Source organism: Coregonus lavaretus (genome assembly GCF_964263955.1).
Source record: "Coregonus lavaretus genome assembly, contig: HAP1_SCAFFOLD_5580, whole genome shotgun sequence".
Classification (NCBI taxonomy): Eukaryota; Metazoa; Chordata; class Actinopteri; order Salmoniformes; family Salmonidae; genus Coregonus; species Coregonus lavaretus.
In genome coordinates, this window is record NW_028163853.1 from 2,159 (window position 1) to 24,479 (window position 22,321).

The following is a 22,321-nucleotide window of genomic DNA, read 5'->3' on the forward strand; positions in this document are numbered from 1 at the left end:
TGACCTGAGACAGGTTTTTACTAGAATTTTTACTAGGATTAAATGTCAGGAATTGTGAAAAACTGAGTTTAAATGTATTTGGCTAAGGTGTATGTAAACTTCCGACTTCAACTGTACCTCGGCCTAACCATCAGCGCCACAAGTAACTTCCACAAAGCTGTGAACGATCTGAGAGACAAGGCAAGAAGGGCCTTCTATGCCATCAAAGGAACATAAAATTCAACATACCAATTAGGATCAAGCTAAAAATACTTGAATCAGTTATAGAACCCATTGCCCTTTATGGTTGTGAGGTCTGGGGTCCGCTCACCAACCAAGAATTCACAAAATGGGACAAACACCAAATTGAGACTCTGCATGCAGAATTCTGCAAAGATATCCTCTTTTACAACGAAAAACATTAAAATAGTGCATGCAGAGCAGAATTAGCCCGAAACCCGCTAATTATCAAAATCCAGAAAAGTGCTGTTAAATTCTATAACCACTTAAAAGGAAGCGATTCCCAAACCTTCCATAACAAAGCCATCACCTACAGAGAGATGAACTTGGAGAAGAGTCCCCTAAGCAAGCTGGTCCCGTGGCTCAGTTCACAAACATAAATAGACCCCAAAGAGCCCCAGGACAACAACACAATTAGACCCAACCAAATCATGAGAAAACAAAAAGATAATTACTTGACACATTGGAAAAAATTAACAAAAAACTGAGCAAACTAGAATGCTATTTGGCCTAAACAGAGAGTACACAGTGGCAGAATACCTGACCACTGTGACTGACCCAAATTTAAGGAAAGCTTTGACTATGTACAGACTCAGTGAGCATAGCCTTGCTATTGAGAAAGGCCGCCATAGGCAGACCTGGCTCTCAAGAGAAGACAGGCTATGTGCACACTATCCACAAAATGAGGTGGAAGCTGAGCTGCACTTCCTAACCTCCTGCCAAATGTATGACCATATTAGAGACACATATTTCCCTCAGATTACACAGATCCACAAAGAATTCGAAAACAAACCCAATTTTGATAAACTCCCTTATCCACAGTGTGCCATCACATCAGCAAGATTTGTGACCTGTTGCCACAAGAAAAGGGCAACCAGTGAAGAACAAACACATTGTAAATACAACCCATATTTATGTTTATTTATTTTCCCAGTTGTACTTTAACTATTTGCACATTGTTACAACACTGTATATACATAATATGACATTTGTAATGTCTTTATTCTTTTGGAACTTCTGAGTGTAATGTTTACTGTTAATATTTATTGTTTGTTTCACTTTTGTTTACTATCTACTTCACTTGCTTTGGCAATGTTAACATATGTTTCCCATGCCAATAAAGCCCTTAAATTGAAATTGAATTGAGAGAGAGAGAGAGAGAGAGAGAGAACAGTATAGCAGGTGAAAAGAGGTAAAGAGAGGAATAATGAAGACTTTGTGCTTGATTCTGATTGGCAGGAGGGTACCGTCCACCTGATCTACGGAGTGTTGGATCAGCCAATCCACTCGCTCCAGCAGCTCAACCTGTCCCAGATCGAGACGGGAGTGCAGAGGGCCCTCCTGCTGCGCCCAGACACCCCTTCCCCTTCTCTCCCCCTAGACGTACAGACCCTGGAGGTCCGGACCCCCGACGTCACCATCCCCACCCAGGAGACCACCTACTGGTGCCACATCTTCCAACTGCCACCCAATATGCCCAAGAACCACATCGTCATGGTAAACCTCTAAACCTAGTCTTATACAATGATGGAACCATAGAATTAGAATGACGTTTAGTAATTCCGTAGAATTAGGATTATTCTCAGTAATTCTGTTTCTATGGATGGACCCATCAAGTCCAATTCCATCAAACCCTAGCCCCTAGGCATTCGAATAGACTGAAGAAAATTGGATAAGTGGATAAATGTAATCAATATGACAATATCCCTCCCCAACATTATTGCTTAGCCCTACCCAATCCTTTAGATACATGCTAGGAGTTGATTTGGAATTGGGCATAGCAATGAGTTTGAAAATCAAAACAGCTGTGATGAGTGTGATAGAAGGAGTCAGGCGCAGGAGGGTAATCACCGAATGCAGAGTTTATTCCGTCGTACACAAATAGCGCTGGATAGCGACAAACGAAACAGGCACAGGGGAAAATCTACCCTGGCAATACAAGGTAACGGTAGCTCTAACAATAACAGGCACAGGGGAAATCTACCCCGGCAATCAATAACAAGGTACGAGTAGCTCCACGGAGGTACACTACTCTCACAAATAAACAATCACCCACAAGGACAAGGGGGCAGAGGGAACACTTATACACGGACTAATGAGGGGATAAGAACCAGGTGTGTATGATTGACAAGACAAGACAAATGGAATGATGAATAATGGAGCGGCAGTGGCTAGTAAGCCGGTGATGACGAACGCCGAAGCCTGCCCGAACAAGGGAGGCAGCCTCGGCGGAAGTCGTGACAACAGCGGAGTCAATACCAATCAATTTTTACCTCTTCTTCCCTCCTCCTCCATCTTCCTCCTCCATCTTCCTCCTCCCTCTTCAACCCCCCCCCCCCCCCCAGTATGAGTCGGTGGTAACCCCTGGTAACGAGGCCATAGTGCACCACATGGAGGTGTTTGAGTGTTCTCCTGAGATGAGTACGGTCCCCCAGTACAGCGGATCCTGTGACTCCAAGATGAAGCCTGCCAGCCTAAACTACTGTCGCCACGTTCTGGCCGCCTGGGCCATGGGGGCTGAGGTAATAAACACACACACACACACATTCGCACGCGCACGCACACGCACACACACACAAACACCAGAACTGGGTACAAATAGTATTATTTTTCTTTTTCTTAGAGTGCCTTCAGTGCCTTCTGAATTTAAAATGGATTACACTTAGATTTTTTGTCACTGGCCTACACACAATACTCCATAATGTCAAACTGGAATTATGTTTTTAGAAATGTTTACATATTAATTAAAAATGAAAAGCTGAAATGTCTTGGGTCAAAAAATGTTGCTGATCCTCAGTTTTCTCCTATCACAGCCATTAAACTCTGTAACTGTTTTAAAGTCACCATTGGCCTCCAAAGTGTAATTAATAACTTCACCATGCTCAAAGGGATATTCAATGTCTGCTTTTTTTTTAACCCATCTACCAATAGGTGCCCTTCTTTGCGAGGCATTGGAAAACCTCCCTGGTCTTTGTGGTTGAATCTGTGTTTGAAATTCACTGCTCAATTGAGGGACCATATAGATAATTAAATGTGTGGGGTGCAGAGATGAGGTAGTCATTGAAAAATCATGTTAAACACTATTATTGCACACAGAGTAAGTCCATGCAACTTATTATGTGACTTTAACTTATTTTACTCCTGAACTTATTTAGGCTTGCCATAACAAAGGGGTTGAATACTTATTGACTCAAGACATTCCAGCTTTTCATTTTTAATTAATAAAAAAAAATGTCTACAAAAATAATTCCACTTTGATATTATGGGGTATTGTGTGTAGGCCTGTGACAAAAAAATCTAAATTTAATCCATTTTAAATTCAGGCTGTAACACAACAAAATGTGGAAAAAGTCAAGAGGTGTGAATACTTTCTGAAGGCACAGTAGGTACACTGCCACTTTGAGGCCATAACTGGTTAACATAGTAAAATCCTGAACAGTAAGAGCCTGCTGTTCAATTCTTTAGGGATTGAACACAGACGTTTCAACCAGGTAAGTCACAGTAGTAGAGAGGCAGGGTGGTAAAGTCTGAGAGAGATCAGCAGTAGAGAGGCAGGGTGGTAAAGTCTGAGAGAGATCAGCAGTAGAGAGGCAGGGTGGTAAAGTCTGAGAGAGATCAGCAGTAGAGAGGCAGGGTGGTAAAGTCTGAGAGAGATCAGCAGTAGAGAGGCAGGGTGGTAAAGTCTGAGAGAGATCAGCAGTAGAGAGGCAGGGTGGTAAAGTCTGAGAGAGATCAGCAGTAGAGAGGCAGGGTGGTAAAGTCTGAGAGAGATCAGCAGTAGAGAGGCAGGGTGGTAAAGTCTGAGAGAGATCAGCAGTAGAGAGGCAGGGTGTTAAAGTCTGAGAGAGATCAGCAGTAGAGAGGCAGGGTGGTAAAGTCTGAGAGAGATCAGCAGTAGAGAGGCAGGGTGGTAAAGTCTGAGAGAGATCAGTAGTAGAGAGGCAGGGTGGTAAAGTCTGAGAGAGATCAGCAGTAGAGAGGCAGGGTGGTAAAGTCTGAGAGAGATCAGCAGTAGAGAGGCAGGGTGGTAAAGTCTGAGAGAGATCAGCAGTAGAGAGGCAGGGTGGTAAAGTCTGAGAGAGATCAGCAGTAGAGAGGCAGGGTGGTAAAGTCTGAGAGAGATCAGCAGTAGAGAGGCAGGGTGGTAAAGTCTGAGAGAGATCAGCAGTAGAGAGGCAGGGTGGTAAAGTCTGAGAGAGATCAGCAGTAGAGAGGCAGGGTGGTAAAGTCTGAGAGAGATCAGCAGTAGAGAGGCAGGGTGGTAAAGTCTGAGAGAGATCAGCAGTAGAGAGGCAGGGTGGTAAAGTCTGAGAGAGATCAGCAGTAGAGAGGCAGGGTGGTAAAGTCTGAGAGAGATCCACAGAAGCAGAGCAAAACTGAGGAAAAACTGAGAGAAACCATGAAAGCCTCAGAGAATGTTACTAGGAAAATACCTATCTCTGAATAATCTCATGTTTGGTTCAATAGAAGTATGTTTTGATGAGAGCAGGGAAGCAGTCTCTGGAGGAGCTGGTGCATGGTGGTGAGAAGGTGAGAGGAGAGGAGCGTGCGTGTGTGTGTTTGTGTTTGTGTGAGTGTGTGTGTGTGTGTGTGTGTGTGAATGAATGTGTGTGTTTGTGTGTGTGTTAGTGTCTGTGTGTGTGTGTGTGTGTGTGTGTGTGTGTGTGTGTGTGTGAGTGTGCGTGTGTGTGTGAGAGTGTGTGTGTGTGTGTGTGAGAGTGTGTGTTTGTGCGTGTGTGTGTGTGTGTGTGTGTGTGTGTGTGTGTGTTCATGGAGTAGGTGGTGATGCTCTGGGATGTGTGAGGCAGAGGAAGACACGTCTTACTGGATAAGAATCACATCACAGCCAGAGAACTGGTGCCGAGCGCCAAGCCTCCGAGCCCTCCCATTGGATTAGCAGACGGCGAAAACAAAACAGAAATCATGTGTTCTGCTGAGTGGCGAGGAGAGAAGAAGAGCTGGAGAGATGAGATTAGCTAGGAAATAAACAGGCCTGTTCAGTTTTAGCACATTCTGGATCCCACACACATCTAAAGGGAAATCTGGCATTATAAAAGAGGGAGGCGAAAGACGAGGAGGAAGTCGAGAAAAAGAAAGAGAGGGGAAGAGAGAGATAGGGGAGAGTGAGGAGGAGGAGGAGGAGGAGGAAGAACAGTTATGTAAAATAGTCCTAGGGATGCTGCCAGACCGGGGGAGAGAAAATAACCACAAGCTCTCCTTTCCTCTCCGGAATGTTAACAAGATTGATATGAAAATACGTTTTATCTCCAAAAGTCTTCTTGTTTAATTGTCTATCTCTTTTATGAACAGATCCTCAGAACATGTTAGGGGAACATATACTGTAGAGATATATAGTGATGGATATAAATAGAGATAAACACACTTGGTGCTGTTTTAGTCTTCTCTGGATCAATAAGACATGCTATTTTCTTTCTGTGTTGGCTGAAACTACTCTTTTTACGGTGGATGATTCACATGTCCAATGATAAAAATAATGGGATGTTCAATGCAAATTTTTTTTTTGATGTTCAACAATAAAAAATAATGTGATGTTAAACGATAACAATAATGTGATGTTCAGCGATACAAATATGTGATGTTCAATGGATTAAATAATGTGATGTTCAATGATAAGAATAATGTGATGTTCAATGGATTAAATAACGCATCTGTGTGTGCGTGCGTGTGCAGTCTTTCTACTACCCCCCTGATGCAGGACTGCCTCTAGGAGGTCCAGGGTCTTCTAGGTTTCTTCGACTGGAGGTGCACTACCACAACCCACTCCTCTTATCAGGTAAAACTACCTACCCATCACAGAGTTATACACTATTCTACCCCTAAGAACCTTAGAACTGGGCTATTAAACTACCACCCCTCAGCAATGGGGTACTTCTGGTTTTATTTTCTACCTGCTAGTAAATTGATCAATTCATGTCACTGATTGGCAAGAGTCCACCCACCTGGTGTTCCCTGATTGGAGACAGAGAATGAAAACCAGAAGTACCAGTTCTACTCAACACCCTTCTTCATTGCTCCCCTCCCCATGTCATCTATCACTCCCTTCACCCCTTCTTCCTAAACCCCATCCCTCTGCCATCTTCTATCCCCTCCCCCACTCCTCCACTGTTTATTCTCCCCTTCCCCCTCTCCTCCCCTCTACTTCCCCCTCTCCTCTCCCCTTTCCTTCCCCCTCTACTTCCCCCTCTCCTCCCCCTCTCCTCCCCCTCTACTTCCCCCTCTCCTCCCCCCTCTACTTCCCCCTCACCTCCCCCTCTAACTTCCCCCTCTCCTCCCCCTCTCCTTCCCCTCTCCTCCCCCTCTACTTCCCCCTCTACTTCCCCCTCTACCTCCCCCCTTCCCTTCCCTCTCCTCCCCCTCTACTTCACCCTCTCCTCCCCCTCTCCTCCCCCTCTCCTTCCCCCTCTCCTTCCCCTCTCCTCCCCCTCTACTTCCCCCTCTACTTCCCCCTCTCCTCCCCCTCTACTTCCCCCTCTCCTCCCCCTCTACTTCCCCCTCTCCTCCCCCCTCTACTTCCCCCTCACCTCCCCCTCTAACTTCCCCCTCTCCTCCCCCTCTCCTTCCCCTCTCCTCCCCCTCTCCTTCCCCCTCTACTTCCCCCTCTACTTCCCCCTCTACCTCCCCCCTCCCCTTCCCCTCTCCTCCCCCTCTACTTCACCCTCTCCTCCCCCTCTCCTCCCCCTCTCCTTCCCCCTCTCCTTCCCCCTCTCCTCCCCCTCTACTTCCCCCTCTACTTCCCCCTCTACTTCCCCCTCTACTTCCCCTCTCTCCCCCTCTCCTCCCCCCTCTCCTCCCCCTCTACTTCCCCCTCTACTTCCCCCTCTCCTCCCCCTCCCCTCCCCCTGGTTGTGCTGTGTCCCTTGCAGGTCGTAAGGACAACTCGGGGGTGCGTCTCTACCACACCCCCAGCCTAAGGAGGTACGACGCGGGCATCATGGAGCTGGGGCTGGTCTATACCCCTGTCATGGCCATACCACCCAGAGAACAGAACTTCCAGCTCACAGGATTCTGCACATCCAAGTGTACACAAACTGTTAGTACAATATCCTTCTAACATAAACCCTAACCCTTAGAAAATGTGTACACAGACTGTTGCTAGGCTACAATATCCCTCAGAAATGTCTACTGTAGACAGGAAACACTCCTGGACCTTCGCTAACAATAGAAACCTACTGGTAACATTTTACTCAAAACGACCAGGTATAATGCATTAAGATGTGGTTGTAATGCATTGTAATACTTGTCGTAAGCATATATGACCCCCTTTGTCTTATTGTTAGAATATTGTAATGTCAATTTTTTTACGTGTCTAATTCCTCTATTGACCTCCACCAGGCCCTGCCTCCAGGGGGGATCAACATCTTTGCGTCCCAGCTGCACACTCACTTGGCGGGGAGAGGGGTGAGGACGGTCCTGGTGAGGGGTGGAAGAGAGTTGAAGGTGGTACAGGAGGATAAGCATTTCAGCACCCACTATCAGGTAACGCCTCTGGGTACATGCTGTATGCACCAACAAACACATTCAAACAAAGAAACACATACACACGCACACACAGATCTCTCTCTCTCTCTCTCTCTCTCTCTCTCTCTCTCTCTCTCTCTCTCTCTCTCTCTCTCTCTCTCTCTCTCTCTCTCTCTCTCTCTCTTACCCCCTCTCCCCCCTCTCTCCCTCTCTCTCCCTCGCTCTCTCTCTCTCCCCCCCTTACACATATTTGCAGATGTTATCGCAGGTGCAGCGAAATGCTTGTGTTTCTAGCTCCAACAGTGCAGTAATACCTAGCAATACAAAAGTGTCAAGTAAGACTGTCTATTGAGACTCTCTCTGCTTGTATTACAACTATTTTCCATGTATCCAGTTCATATCTTCTAACCTCCTGCCTGTACAACACTCTTCCTTGTATCCAGCTCATATCTTCTAACTAGGTTAGATACAATACAACTTTAATCAACATGAAAACAAGAAATCACTGCCGGATCATTATGTTTTATAAAAATAAATAAAGAGAGTTGCACTCTGTATATAATCTATAAACTCTCAGTAATTTATTAGGTAAACCACCAACGTTTCGGCATCACAGTGCCTTTTTCAGGGTGAAGGGGAAATGTTGGTGTTTTACCCAATAAATTGCTGGGAGTTTATACTGTATAGAGTGAGTGCGAATCTCTTTACTTTTGTATTTGTTTATAGCCTACAGTTTACTTGCCGTTAGTTAGCACCTCTACTAACTGTTTGGGGCTCATGCTTTTCACTGGATGCCGTTAGTTAGCACCTCTACTAACTGTTTGGGGCTCATGCTTTTCACTGGATGCCGTTAGTTAGCACCTCTACTAACTGTTTGGGGCTCATGCTTTTCACTGGATGCCGTTAGTTAGCACCTCTACTAACTGTTTGGGGCTCATGCTTTTCACTGGATGCCGTTAGTTAGCACCTCTACTAACTGTTTGGGGCTCATGCTTTTCACTGGATGCCGTTAGTTAGCACCTCTACTAACTGTTTGGGGCTCATGCTTTTCACTGGATGCCATTAGTTAGCACCTCTACTAACTGTTTGGGGCTCATGCTTTTCACTGAAAACAATCCAATGGATGTGAAAGTTGTTGTCTCTCCTCCAGATAATCAGAATGCTAAGGAAGATGGTGACAGTGCTGCCTGTAAGTATGTTACTTCCTCTTTCTACTGTCACAGCTATCTCAGCAGGTGGGATAAGATACAGTACATTGTGTTTTGTCTCTGAAATAAGATGATCCAGTAAAGGGAACAAGGGCAGTGAGAGAAAGACAGGATTATTACAGACCTGGAGAGACCTGGAGAGACCTGGAGAGACCTGGAGAGACCTGGAGAAAGATGGGACTATTACAGACCTGGAGAGACCTGGAGAGACCTGGAGAAAGATGGGACTATTACAGACCTGGAGAGACCTGGAGAGACCTGGAGAGACCTGGAGAGACCTGGAGAGACCTGGAGAAAGATGGGACTATTACAGACCTGGAGAGACCTGGAGAGACCTGGAGAAAGATGGGACTATTACAGAACTGGAGAGACCTGGAGAGACCTGGAGAGACCTGGAGAGACCTGGAGAAAGATGGGACTATTACAGACCTGGAGAGACCTGGAGAAAGATGGGACTATTACAGACCTGGAGAGACCTGGAGAGACCTGGAGAAAGATGGGACTATTACAGACCTGGAGAGACCTGGAGAGACCTGGAGAGACCTGGAGAAAGATGAGACTATTACAGACCTGGAGAGACCTGGAGAGACCTGGAGAAAGATGGGACTATTACAGACCTGGAGAGACCTGGAGAAAGACGGGACTATTACAGACCTGGAGAGACCTGGATCAACAGAGATGATACCCAGTACTGCTACGGCTTCAGTCTGTCACTGCTCTGCTCTGCTGTGGAATAACATAGATGCAGAGATGCCTGTTTAAAAATTAAAAATGAACAACGCAAATATTCTGTAAACCACGGTAACTTGTTGTTAGCCTTTATGAATATACATGTAAAACATTGGCAGAACACTGGCTGATTTGAGTGTGTGTCTGTGTGTCCCACAGGGTGACGTCCTCTTGACAAAGTGTACATACAACACAGAGGACAGGAGCCAGCCTACAGTGGTGAGTATGTTTGGTTTTCTCTACAGGTGTAGCCATGCAATATGGCAAATGGTTATGCAGACTGCAGAAGTGCATACACGCATACATGCACGCACTTGAAGGCGAGTCTAGACTGACTGATCTACAAATCACCTTCATAAATAACTCAATACTTTGTAGATGAGTCAGTCAGTCAGTTAATCACCATCTAGCCATGATACGGTTTTGATGCTCTCGAACAGTCACTGCTGTGAAGCATCTATCCAGTAACTTTAGCCAAGCAGCTTAATGTGTTTAATGTGGGTATATTCTCCTACCACAGACAGACAGGGCTCAGAGCGGCTCTACTGCCCAGCCCAGATCTCACTAATCTGGGGTCAGACACAGTGGGGAGGAGGCTCTGGGCTGGAGGAGGATGATGATGATGATGATGCTCTCTCCTCCTCTCCTCTGATGTTGAGAGCAGTGGACAGCAGTGGGCACACACACACACACACACACTCACTCTTAAGCACGTACGATTGCACGAACTGACGCACACACACGCACACACAAACATAAACACACTCACACAATGTCCTCAGCACTGCCCGAGCAGGCTGTTTCTGGGGTTATGATGAGGGCATGGAGGAAATTCTGGGAAATTGAGAAAGTTTCTCTTTCCTCCAGAGGTTGCAATATAGTGAGGAAATTGTTACAGAGAGAGACATTTTGGATCGACTGCTTAGATTGCATCGAGCCAAAATGTCTGAATGAACAGCTGTCTTTCTCATCTTTGTTTATTTCTGTCTTTTGCTATTCAAGTGGAATGTATGGGGAGGAGTCTGGAATGTATGGGGAGGAGTCTGGAATGTATGGGGAGGAGTCTGGAATGTATGGGGAGGAATCTTGATTGATGATCATACTCTTGCTTGAATAACCTGTGTAGTTGTTACTGCTAACAGTATTGATATTATTGACATGTTTGACTGACATGACGAGTGGGACACTCCCCTGGGAGGGTATATAGGTGACTCAAGGCTCTGAAGAAAACGATTGATGCTGAAACGTAAGCTGATTGATTGTCAATAAATCTATCCGATTTATCCGGCAACAGAGTGCTCCTTTTTCTATATTCTCCTGGATAGTCACTAGTTGAAGTATCCTGGGGTAAGGAATGATAGTCACCAGTTGAAGTATCCTGGGGTAAGGAATGATAGTCACCAGTTGAAGTATCCTGGGGTAAGGAATGATAGTCACCAGTTGAAGTATCCTGGGGTAAGGAATGATAGTCACCAGTTGAAGTATCCTGGGGTAAGGAATGATAGTCACCAGTTGAAGTACCCTGGGGTAAGAATGTTTTTTGGACTCACACACTGTCCTCAGTGATGCCTGAGATAGCTGTTTCTGGGGTTATGATGAGGGCATGGAGGTAAACCCAGGAACCTGACTCCTCTCTCTCACTCTCTTTCTCTCCCTCTCCCTCTCTCCCTTTCTCTCTCCCCCTATTTCCCTCTCTCTCTCTCTCCCTCGCTCTCTCTCTCCCCCTCTCTCCCTCTCTTTCTCTCTCCCCTGTTCTCTATCTTCATTTTAATCCAGGGAGGCTTTGGGATCATGGAGGAGATGTGTGTGAACTATGTTCACTACTACCCCAGGACTCAACTAGAGCTCTGTAAGAGTAACGTTGACCCTGGATACCTGCAGAAGTACTTCAGCTTCATCAACAGGTAATATACAGTACATGGGCACCACAGGAGGCTGGTGAGGGGAAGACGGCTCATTATAATGGCTGGAACACTAATTCTTCTCCAGCAATTAACATGAGCCCGTCCTCCCCAATGAAGGTGCCACCAACCTCCTGTGATGGGCACACCAACTCGGGGGGAGCGCACGTGCGTGCACATGCACGCACACACACACACACATGCACACGCACATGCACACACTACTGTAACTTCATCTGCAGGTAACACACGCACAGGGTAGCTTCATCTATAGGTAACAGCTCTTTATTAAGAAGAGCTAGCTGTCGTCTTTAACCAGCCATACACTGCATCTTCATTTCGGTTTTGCTGACTCAGCTACCATTAGAGAAACAATCTCTTGAGAAAAATCAATCTCCTCCTCATCAAACAGCTGTTGTGTTCAGCAGATTAAATCAACACACACATACAGTGGGGAAAAAAAGTATTTAGTCAGCCACCAATTGTGCAAGTTCTCCCACTTAAAAAGATGAGACAGGCCTGTAATTTTCATCATAGGTACACGTCAACTATGACAGACAAAATGAGGAAAAAAATTCCAGAAAATCACATTGTAGGATTTTTTATGAATTTATTTGCAAATTATGGTGGAAAATAAGTATTTGGTCAATAACAAACGTTTCTCAATACTTTGTTATATACCCTTTGTTGGCAATGACACAGGTCAAACATTTTCTGTAAGTCTTCACAAAGTTTTCACACACTGTTGCTGGTATTTTGGCCCATTCCTCCATGCAGATCTCCTCTAGAGCAGTGATGTTTTGGGGCTGTCGCTGGGCAACACAGACTTTCAACTCCCTCCAAAGATTTTCTATGGGGTTGAGATCTGGAGACTGGCTAGGCCACTCCAGGACCTTGAAATGCTTCTTACGAAGCCACTCCTTCGTTGCCCGGGCGGTGTGTTTGGGATCATTGTCATGCTGAAAGACCCAGCCACGTTTCATCTTCAATGCCCTTGCTGATGGAAGGAGGTTTTCACTCAAAATCTCACGATACATGGCCCCATTCATTCTTTCCTTTACACGGATCAGTCGTCCTGGTCCCTTTGCAGAAAAACAGCCCCAAAGCATGATGTTTCCACCCCCATGCTTCACAGTAGGTATGGTGTTCTTTGGATGCAACTGAGCATTCTTTGTCCTCCAAACACGACGAGTTTAGTTTTTACCAAAAAGTTATATTTTGGTTTCATCTGACCATATGACATTCTCCCAATCCTCTTCTGGATCATCCAAATGCACTCTAGCAAACTTCAGACGGGCCTGGACATGTACTGGCTTAAGCAGGGGGACACGTCTTGCACTGCAGGATTTGAGTCCCTGGCGGCGTAGTGTGTTACTGATGGTAGGCTTTGTTACTTTGGTCCCAGCTCTCTGCAGGTCATTCACTAGGTCCCCCCGTGTGGTTCTGGGATTTTTGCTCACCGTTCTTGTGATCATTTTGACCCCACGGAGTGAGATGTTGCGTGGAGCCCCAGATCGAGGGAGATTATCAGTGGTCTTGTATGTCTTCCATTTCCTAATAATTGCTCCCACAGTTGATTTCTTCAAACCAAGCTGCTTACCTATTGCAGATTCAGTCTTCCCAGCCTGGTGCAGGTCTACAATTTTGTTTCTGGTGTCCTTTGACAGCTCTTTGGTCTTGGCCATAGTGGAGTTTGGAGTGTGACTGTTTGAGGTTGTGGACAGGTGTCTTTTATACTGATAACAAGTTCAAACAGGTGCCATTAATACAGGTAACGAGTATAGGACAGAGGAGCCTCTTAAAGAAGAAGTTACAGGTCTGTGAGAGCCAGAAATCTTGCTTGTTTTTAGGTGACCAAATACTTATTTTACACCATAATTTGCAAATAAATTCATTAAAAATCCTACAATGTGATTTACTGGAAAACATTTTCTCATTTTGTCTGTCATAGTTGACGTGTACCTATGATGAAAATTACAGGCCTCTCTCATCTTTTTAAGTGGGAGAACTTGCACAATTGGTGGCTGACTAAATACTTTTTTTCCCCACTGTACGTCACACGAACCAGCAGAAGACACCTGCTCATTCCAAACACCAACACAAGGTCGAGAGGTTTGACAACTATGCCGCATAAAATTAAAGACAGTTGGGAACAGATTTGTGATGTCTCAAAACCATGGCATCAGGTTTATGAACTGATATACAAAACAAAAATGTACGCATCATTCCGTTTTTTTCAATTTAAACAAACGCATAAAATTCTCGCCACAAAAAGAATGCTTAACATATGGGCATTGAATAGTCAGACAGTGCAGACTGCCATGAGGAAACAGAATCAATAGATCATCTCTTTTGGGTACTGTCCTTCGGTGGTTGTGAAGTCATAATGTCTGTGTTCAGATGGACCTACAAACAGTACCATTAGGAGATCTGAAAAACCACAATCAAAGGGAAATATGATTATACTCTTAAGTAAAGTATTTATTTTCAGGGCAATCTCAATAGAAATGGTACAAATAGAGAGGTTCAAGACCCTTGTAAGACATCACAGTAAAATAGAGGGATGTAGTGCAAAAGGAAATAGTAAAATGGTAGTGTAGTGGGAAAGATGGGTTGGTCTGGTGACATCTGAGGGTTGGAATTAAGATTAGAGTGATTGGTTGATTGGCCAATACAATTGGAATCCAGTACGATTAGGAAATAAACTATATATACAGTGCCTTCAGAAAGTATTTATACTCCTTGACTTATTCCACATTTTGTAGTGTTACAGCCTGAATGTAAAACCAAATCTCACCCATCTACACACAATACCCCATAGTGACAAAATGAAAACATGTTTTTAGAAATGTTTGCAAATTTATTGAAAATGAAACACTGAAATATCTAATTTACATAAGTATTCACACCCCTTAGTCAATACATGTTAGAATCAGCGTTGGCATCAAGTACAGCTATGAGTCTTTCTGGGTACGTTTCTAAGAGCTTTGCACACCTGGATTGTACAATATTTGCACATTATTCTTTTTTAAATTCTTCAGGCTCTGTCAAATTGGTTGTTGATCATTGCTATACAGCCATTTTCAAGCCTTGCCATAGATTTTCAAGCCGATTTAAGTCAAAACTGTAACTAGGCCACTCAGGAACATTTTAATGTCGTCTTGGTAAGCAACTCCAGTGTATATTTGGCCTTGTGTTTTAGGTTATTGTCCTGCGGAAAGGTACATTTGTCTCCCAGTGTCTGTGATTTTGCCTGTGCTTAGCTCTATTCCATTTATTTTTACCCTAAAAAACTTTGTAGTCCCTGACGATTAAAAGCATACACATAACATGATGCAGCCACTACCAATATGAAGAGTGGCACTCAGTGATGTGTTGAGTTCGATTTGCCCCAAACATAACGCTTTGTATTCAGGACATAAAGTTAATTTCTTTGCCACAGTTTTTGCAGTTTTACTTTAGTGCCTTATTGCTAACAGGATGTATGTTTTGGAACATTTTTATTCTGTACAGCCTTCCTTCTTTTATTATTAATATTAATATTTTGTCATTTAGCAGACGCTCTTATCCAGAGCGACTTACAGGAGCAATTAGGGTTAAGTGCCTTGCTCAAGGGCACATTGACAGATTTTTCACCTAGTTGTCATTTAGGTTAGTATTGTGGAGTAACTACAATCTTGTTTATCCATCCTCCGTTTTCTCTTATCACAGCCATTCAACTCTGTAACTGTTTTAAAGTCACCATTGGCCTCATGGTGAAATCCCTGAGCGTATTTGTTCCTCTCCGGCAACTGAGTTAGGAAGGACTCCTGTATCTGTAGTGACTGGGTGTATTGATACACCATCCAAAGTGTAATGAATAACTTCACCATGCTCAAAGGGATATTCAATGTCTGCTTTTTATGTTATTTTACCCATCTACCAATGGTTGCCCTTCTTTTCTAGGCATGGGAAAACCTCCCTGGTCTTTGTGATTTTTTGTTAAAAAAGAAAATACTGCTCGACTGAGGGACCTTACAGATAATTGTATGTGTGGGGTACAGAGAGGAGGTAAAAATCATGTTAAACACTATTATTGCACCCAGAATGAATCCATGCAACTTATCATGTGAATGTTTACTCCTGAACTTAAATAGGCTTGCCATAACAAAGGGGTTGAATACTTCCCATAACAAAAGGGGTTGAATACTTATTGACTCAAGACATTTCAGCTTTTCATTTGTAATTCATTTGTAAAAATGTCTAAAACAAAATTCCACTTTGACATTAGGGATATTGTGTGTAGGCCAGTGACACAAAATCTAAATGTAATCCATTTTAAATTCAGGCTGCAACACAACAAAATGTGGAAGAAGTCAAGGGGTGTGAATACTTTCTGAATTTATATTGAATTGTTATGTTTTCCACCAAGTCATTGGGGCATGGACTCTACAAGGTGTCGAAAGCGTTCCACATGGATGCTGGCCCATGTTGACTCCAATGCTTCCCACAGTTGTGTCAAGTTGGCTGGTAGTGGATCTCTACTCCAAATAACTCCTCCCATCTCATCCCACAGATGCTCAGTTGGATTGAGATCTGGTGACTGGGCAGGCCACTGCAGTAAGCTGAATTCACTGTCATGTTCGTGGAATCATTCCTGAACAATCCTAGCCTAGTGACATGGGGCATTATCCTGATGAAAAAATCTATTTGCAGATGGATACACTGCTGCCATGAAGGGAGGTACTTGATTGACAATGATGTTCAGATATCCTGTGGCATTCAAACGTTGCTCCACTTTTATCAAGGGGCCCAATGAGTGCCATGAAATCCCACCCCACACCACCACCTGGTACCAGTCTGCAATGTTGACACGTGGCATGATGGATGCATGTACAGTGCATTCGGAAAGTATTCAGACCCCTTGACTTTTTCCAAATTTTGTTACGTTACAGCCTTATTCTAAAATGGATTAAATTGTTTTTTTTGCTCATCAATCTGCACACAATACCCCATAATGACAAAGCAAAAACTGAAATTTTACATTTACATAAGTATTCAGACCCTTCACTCTGTACTTTGTTCAAGCACCTTTGGCAGTGATTACTGCCTTGATTCGTCTTGGGTATGACACTACAAGCTTGGCACACCTGTATTTGGGGAGTTTCTCCCATTCTTCTCTGCAGATCCTCTCAAGCTCTGTCAGGTTGGATGGGGAGCGTCGATGCACAGCTATTTTCAGGTCTTTCCAGAGATGTTCGATCAGGTTCAAGTTCGGGCTCTGGCTGGGCCACTCAAGGACATTCAGAGACTTGTCCCGAAGCCACTCCTGCATTGTCTTGGCAGTGTGCTTAGGGTTGTCCTGTTGGAAGGTGAACCTTCGCCCCGGTCTGAGGTCCTGAGCGCTCTAGAGCAGGTTTTCATCAAGGATCTCTCTGTACTTTGCTCCTTTAATCTTTCCCTCGATCCTGACTAGTCTCCCAGTCCCTGCCGCTGAAAAACATCCCCACAGCATGATGCTGCCACCACTATGCTTCACTGTAGGGATGGTGCCAGGTTTCCTCCAGACGTGACGCTTGGCATTCAGGCCAAAGAGTTCAATCTTGGTTTCATCAGACCAGAGAATCTTGTTTCTCATGGTCTGAGAGTCTTTGGGTGCCTTTTGGCAAACTCCAATCGAGCTGTCATCTGCCTTTTACTGAAGAGTGGCTTCCGTCTGGCCATTCTACCATAAAGGCCTGATTGGTGGAGTGCTGCAGAGATGGTTGTCCTTCTGGAAGGTTCTCCCATCTCCACAGAGGAACTCTAGCGCTCTGTCAGAGTGACCATCGGGTTCTTGGTCACCTCCCTGACCAAGGCCCTTCTCCCCCGATTGCTCAGTTTGGCCGGGGGGCCAGCTCTAGGAAGAGTCTTGGTGGTTCCAAACTTCTTCCATTTAAGAATGATGGAGGCCACTGTGTTCTTGGGGACCTTCAATGCTGCAGAAATTTTTTCGTACCCTTCCCCAGATCTGTGCCTCGACACAATCCTGTCTCGGAGCTCTACAGACAATTCCTGCGACCTCATGGCTTGGTTTTTGCTCTGATATGCACTGTCAACTGTGGGACCTTATATAGACAGGTGTGTGGCTTTCCAAATCATGTCCAATCAATTGAATTTACCACAGGTGGACTCCAATCAAGTTGTAGAAACATCTCAAGGATGATCAATGGAAGCAGGATGCACCTGAGCTCAACTTCGAGTCTCATAGCAAAGGGTCTGAATACTTATGTAAATAAGGTATTTCTGTTTATTATTTTTTATACATTTGCAAAAATGTCTAACTACCTGTTTTCGCTTTGTCATTATGGGGCATTTTGTGTTGATTGCTGAGGATTATTATTTTTTAAATCCATTTTAGAATAAGGCTGTAATGTAACAAAATGTGGAAAAATTCAAGGGGTCTGAATACTTTCCGAAGGCGCTGTACTCGTGGTTTTCTCCATACTCTAGTCCTCCCATAAGCGTGAAACAGCAGGAACTGGGATTCATCAGACCAGCCAATGTTTTTCCAATTCTCCTGTGTCCAGTGTTTTCGTTCCTTAGCCCACTGCAACCGCAGTTTCTTGTTTTTTCCTGAAAGAAGTGGAACTCTGTACGGTTGTCAGCTGTGATTACCCCATTCATGTCATGGTACGACGAGTTGTGCATTCTTTTATGGGTCTTTGGGCACCAATGTTGGACTGTCAGTTGACTAACTTTAGCCCGTCTGTTGCTCTGCACAATTTGTGTCAGCCTCCTTTGTCCTCTTTCATCAATGACCCGTTTTCGACCACTGGCCTGCCGTTGGCTGGATGTCCTTTGCGTGGTGGACCATTCTTGATACTCACGGGAAACTATTGAGATTGAAAAACCCAGCAGCGTTGCAGTTCTTGACACACTCAAACCGGTGCGCCTGGCACCTACTACCATACCCCGTTCAAAGGCGCTTAAATATTTTGTCTTGCCCATTCACCCTCTGAATGGCACACATACACAATCCATGTCTCAGTTGTCTCAAGGCTTAAAAATCCTTATTTAACCGGTCTCCTCCCCTTCATCTACACTGATTGGTGGATTTAACAAGTGACATCAATAAGGGATCATATCTTTCACTTGGATTCACCTGGTCAGTCTATGTCAAGGAAAGAGTTCTTCATGTTTTGTGCACTCAGTATATATAAAAGGGGATTAGAAAGGATGCAGGTAATGTTATTTGATAGACTGTGGCTCTATCGTCTAATTTCATAGATGATCTACAGCCCCCCCCCCCCGTCCATATTAAATCACAGTTAAACCTGATTCTCCTTATGCTCCTCATGTGTTTTTACAACAAAGCTCTGTCTATGAGGGAGCTCCAATATGAGCAGGACCATGCTTGGTGTCTCATCCACCCTCACCCTCCTTCACTGTTCCCTCTTTCTCCCCCTCTCTCCCTCTTTCTCCCCCTCTCTCCCTCTTTCTCCCCCTCTCTCCCTCTTTCTAACCCCTCTCTCCCTCTTTCTCCCCCTCTCTCCCTCTCTCTCCCTCTCTCTCCCTCTTTCTCCCCCTCTCTCCCTCTTTCTCCCCCTCTCTCCCTCTTTCTAACCCCTCTCTCCCTCTTTCACCCCCTCTCTCCCTCTTTCTCCCCCTCTCTCCCTCTCTCCCCCTCTCTCCCTCTTTCTCCCCCTCTCTCCCTCTCTCTCCCTGTCTCTCCCTCTCTCTCCCCCTCTCTCCCCCCCTCTCTCCCTCTTTCTCCCCCTCTCTCCCTCTTTCTCCCCCTCTCTCCCTCTTTCTCCCCCTCTCTCCCACTTTCTCCCCCTCTCTCCCTCTTTCTCCCCCTCTCTCCCTCTTTCTCCCCCTCTCTCCCTCTTTCTCCCCCCTCTCCCTCTTAATCCCTCTCCCTCCCTCTCCCTGCTCCCTCCTCCCTCCCCCTCCCCTCCTCTCCTCCTCTCAGGTTCCAGGGTGGTGATGCGTGTAGCTGTGGTCAGACCAGTGTAACGGACCAGTTCTCCTCTTTGTCCTGGGACTCCTTCAGTGGAGAGGTGCTCAACTCTCTCTACAACACCGCTCCAATCTCCATGGCCTGTAACCAGTCCTCCGCCAAGCTCTTCCCTGTGAGTATAGTACAGGACAGTAAAGTACAATTATAGTATAGTACAGGACAGTAAAGTACAATTATAGTATAGTACAGGACAGTACAGTACAGTTATAGTATAGTACAGGACAGTACAGTATAGTACAGTTATAGTACAGGACAGTACAGGACAGTACAGTAGAGTACAGTTATAGTATAGTACAGGACAGTACAGTAGAGTACAGTTATAGTATAGTACAGGACAGTACAGTATAGTACAGTTATAGTACAGGACAGTACAGGACAGTACAGTAGAGTACAGTTATAGTATAGTACAGGACAGTACAGTAGAGTACAGTTATAGTATAGTACAGGACAGTACAGTAGAGTACAGTTATAGTATAGTACAGGACAGTACAGTACAGTAGAGTACAGTTATAGTACAGTTATAGTACAGTATAGTACAGTTATAGTATAGTACAGGACAGTACAGTATAGTACAGTTATAGTATAGTACAGGACAGGACAGTAGAGTACAGTTATAGTATAGTACAGGACAGTACAGTAGAGTACAGTTATAGTATAGTACAGTACAGTATAGTACAGGACAGTACAGTATAGTACAGTTATAGTACAGTTATAGTAGTGTACAGTGCAGTGGAGAGGTTCTCATCTCTCTCTACAACACCTCTCCCATCTCCAGTCTGTTCTGATCATTTACAGTAACAGTTTACTGCTGCTCTGCTCTCAGACTGGCCCTCATTCCGTATATGAGCACCACCATAACCCACATCAACAACCCTCCTCCCCCATCGCTGTCAGTCTGAAATCATTCACCAGTTGTCTGGGTGAGAGCATGGCTGGCTGGAGAGGTGTGTATGTGGCTGACTGGATTGGGTGATGGCAGCTGGGACAGTAACAGACATTGCCAGTGGGTCAGTGGCAGGTGAGGGAGGCAGTTAGTGAGTGTTTAATTTACCATGGCATCCTCGCCTGCACCTGCGGCCATGATCTTTGACTGACTTGTGCTGCCCTCCTCTGCCAACCAGGTCCCAGTGTTTAGAGGGGCATATGCCAGCCCATCATCAGGTGACTGGAGACTAACTCTACCATATAAGGACCTGGTGACTGGAGACTAACTCTACCATATAAGGACCTGGTGACTGGAGACTAACTCTACCATATAGGGACCTGGTGACTGGAGACTAACTCTACCATATAGGGACCTGGTGACTGGAGACTAACTCTACCATATATGGACCTGGTGGATTGGAGACTAACTCTACCATATATGGACCTGGTGACTGGAGACTAACTCTACCATATAGGGACCTGGTGACTGGAGACTAACTCTACCATATATGGACCTGGTGACTGGAGACTAACTCTACCATATATGGACCTGGTGACTGGAGACTAACTCTACCATATATGGACCTGGTGACTGGAGACTAACTCTACCATATATGGACCTGGTGACTGGAGACTAACTCTACCATATATGGACCTGGTGACTGGAGACTAACTCTACCATATAGGGACCTGGTGACTGGAGACTAACTCTACCATATAGGGACCTGGTGGATTGGAGACTAACTCTACCATATAGGGACCTGGTGACTGGAGACTAACTCTACCATATATGGACCTGGTGACTGGAGACTAACTCTACCATATATGGACCTGGTGACTGGAGACTAACTCTACCATATATGGACCTGGTGGATTGGAGACTAACTCTACCATATAGGGACCTGGTGACTGGAGACTAACTCTACCATATAAGGACCTGGTGACTGGAGACTAACTCTACCATATAGGGACCTGGTGACTGGAGACTAACTCTACCATATAGGGACCTGGTGACTGGAGACTAACTCTACCATATAGGGACCTGGTGACTGGAGACTAACTCTACCATATAGGGACCTGGTGACTGGAGACTAACTCTACCATATAAGGACCTGGTGACTGGAGACTAACTCTACCATATAGGGACCTGGTGACTGGAGACTAACTCTACCATATAGGGACCTGGTGACTGGAGACTAACTCTACCATATAGGGACCTGGTGACTGGAGACTAACTCTACCATATAGGGACCTGGTGACTGGAGACTAACTGTTAGAGCCGATTTGGGCATATTTTGTATAAAAGACTGAACATACTGAGCTCCATGTACATTTGTGTAAATATATTAAATATTAATGTATATGATGAAATATTAGGTACGTACCTTTATGATTTATTTACCGGATTGAGATATATTCATTTGTTATTAGTGTAACTCAGTTTTTGGCCCCCCCTCTTGCCCATTCATTGTACTGTGTTAATTGTGTTAGTATAAAGGCAGGAAGTTGGGCCTTCGGGGGGAGGAGTCCTTGCTAGATGCGGGAGCGGTATAGTTTTTTGACCATATAGACATACAGAAATACAGACAGACAGGTCATATTATATTATGTATTTGCATTTCAAGTAATCTCTGCTTTAAGTTGATGGAGAATACCTTTTTGTTAGATAAGAAGAATAAACAGTTTTGTTGCACTATATCCCTGGATCTCATTGAATGTTTGGCCGTTTGGAAACGTTGAGTGTGGACTGTATGCGTCCGAAACAACCCCGCTTCAGGCTAGGGCAGTGGCTATGGTAAAGAGGAAAGGAAGCCACTACACTAACTCTACCATATAGGGACCTGGTGACTGGAGACTAACTCTACCATATAGGGACCTGG

The 22,321-nt window shown here is 44.9% G+C and overlaps 1 protein-coding gene across 1 annotated transcript; it reads left to right on the top strand.

Moving 5' to 3' along the window:
- Positions 1 to 1,458: 1,458 nt before the first annotated feature.
- On the top strand, positions 1,459 to 19,629 carry LOC311117707 (dopamine beta-hydroxylase-like; the record flags this gene model as incomplete). The annotated part of the gene is made up of 9 exons (XM_084192635.1): positions 1,459 to 1,716; positions 2,565 to 2,741; positions 5,911 to 6,013; positions 7,104 to 7,270; positions 7,573 to 7,716; positions 8,849 to 8,887; positions 9,795 to 9,854; positions 11,412 to 11,539; positions 19,470 to 19,629. Coding segments are annotated over 9 exons (1,236 nt in total), but the record flags the coding sequence as incomplete, so codon positions are not given.
- Between the last annotated feature and the right edge of the window lie 2,692 nt (positions 19,630 to 22,321).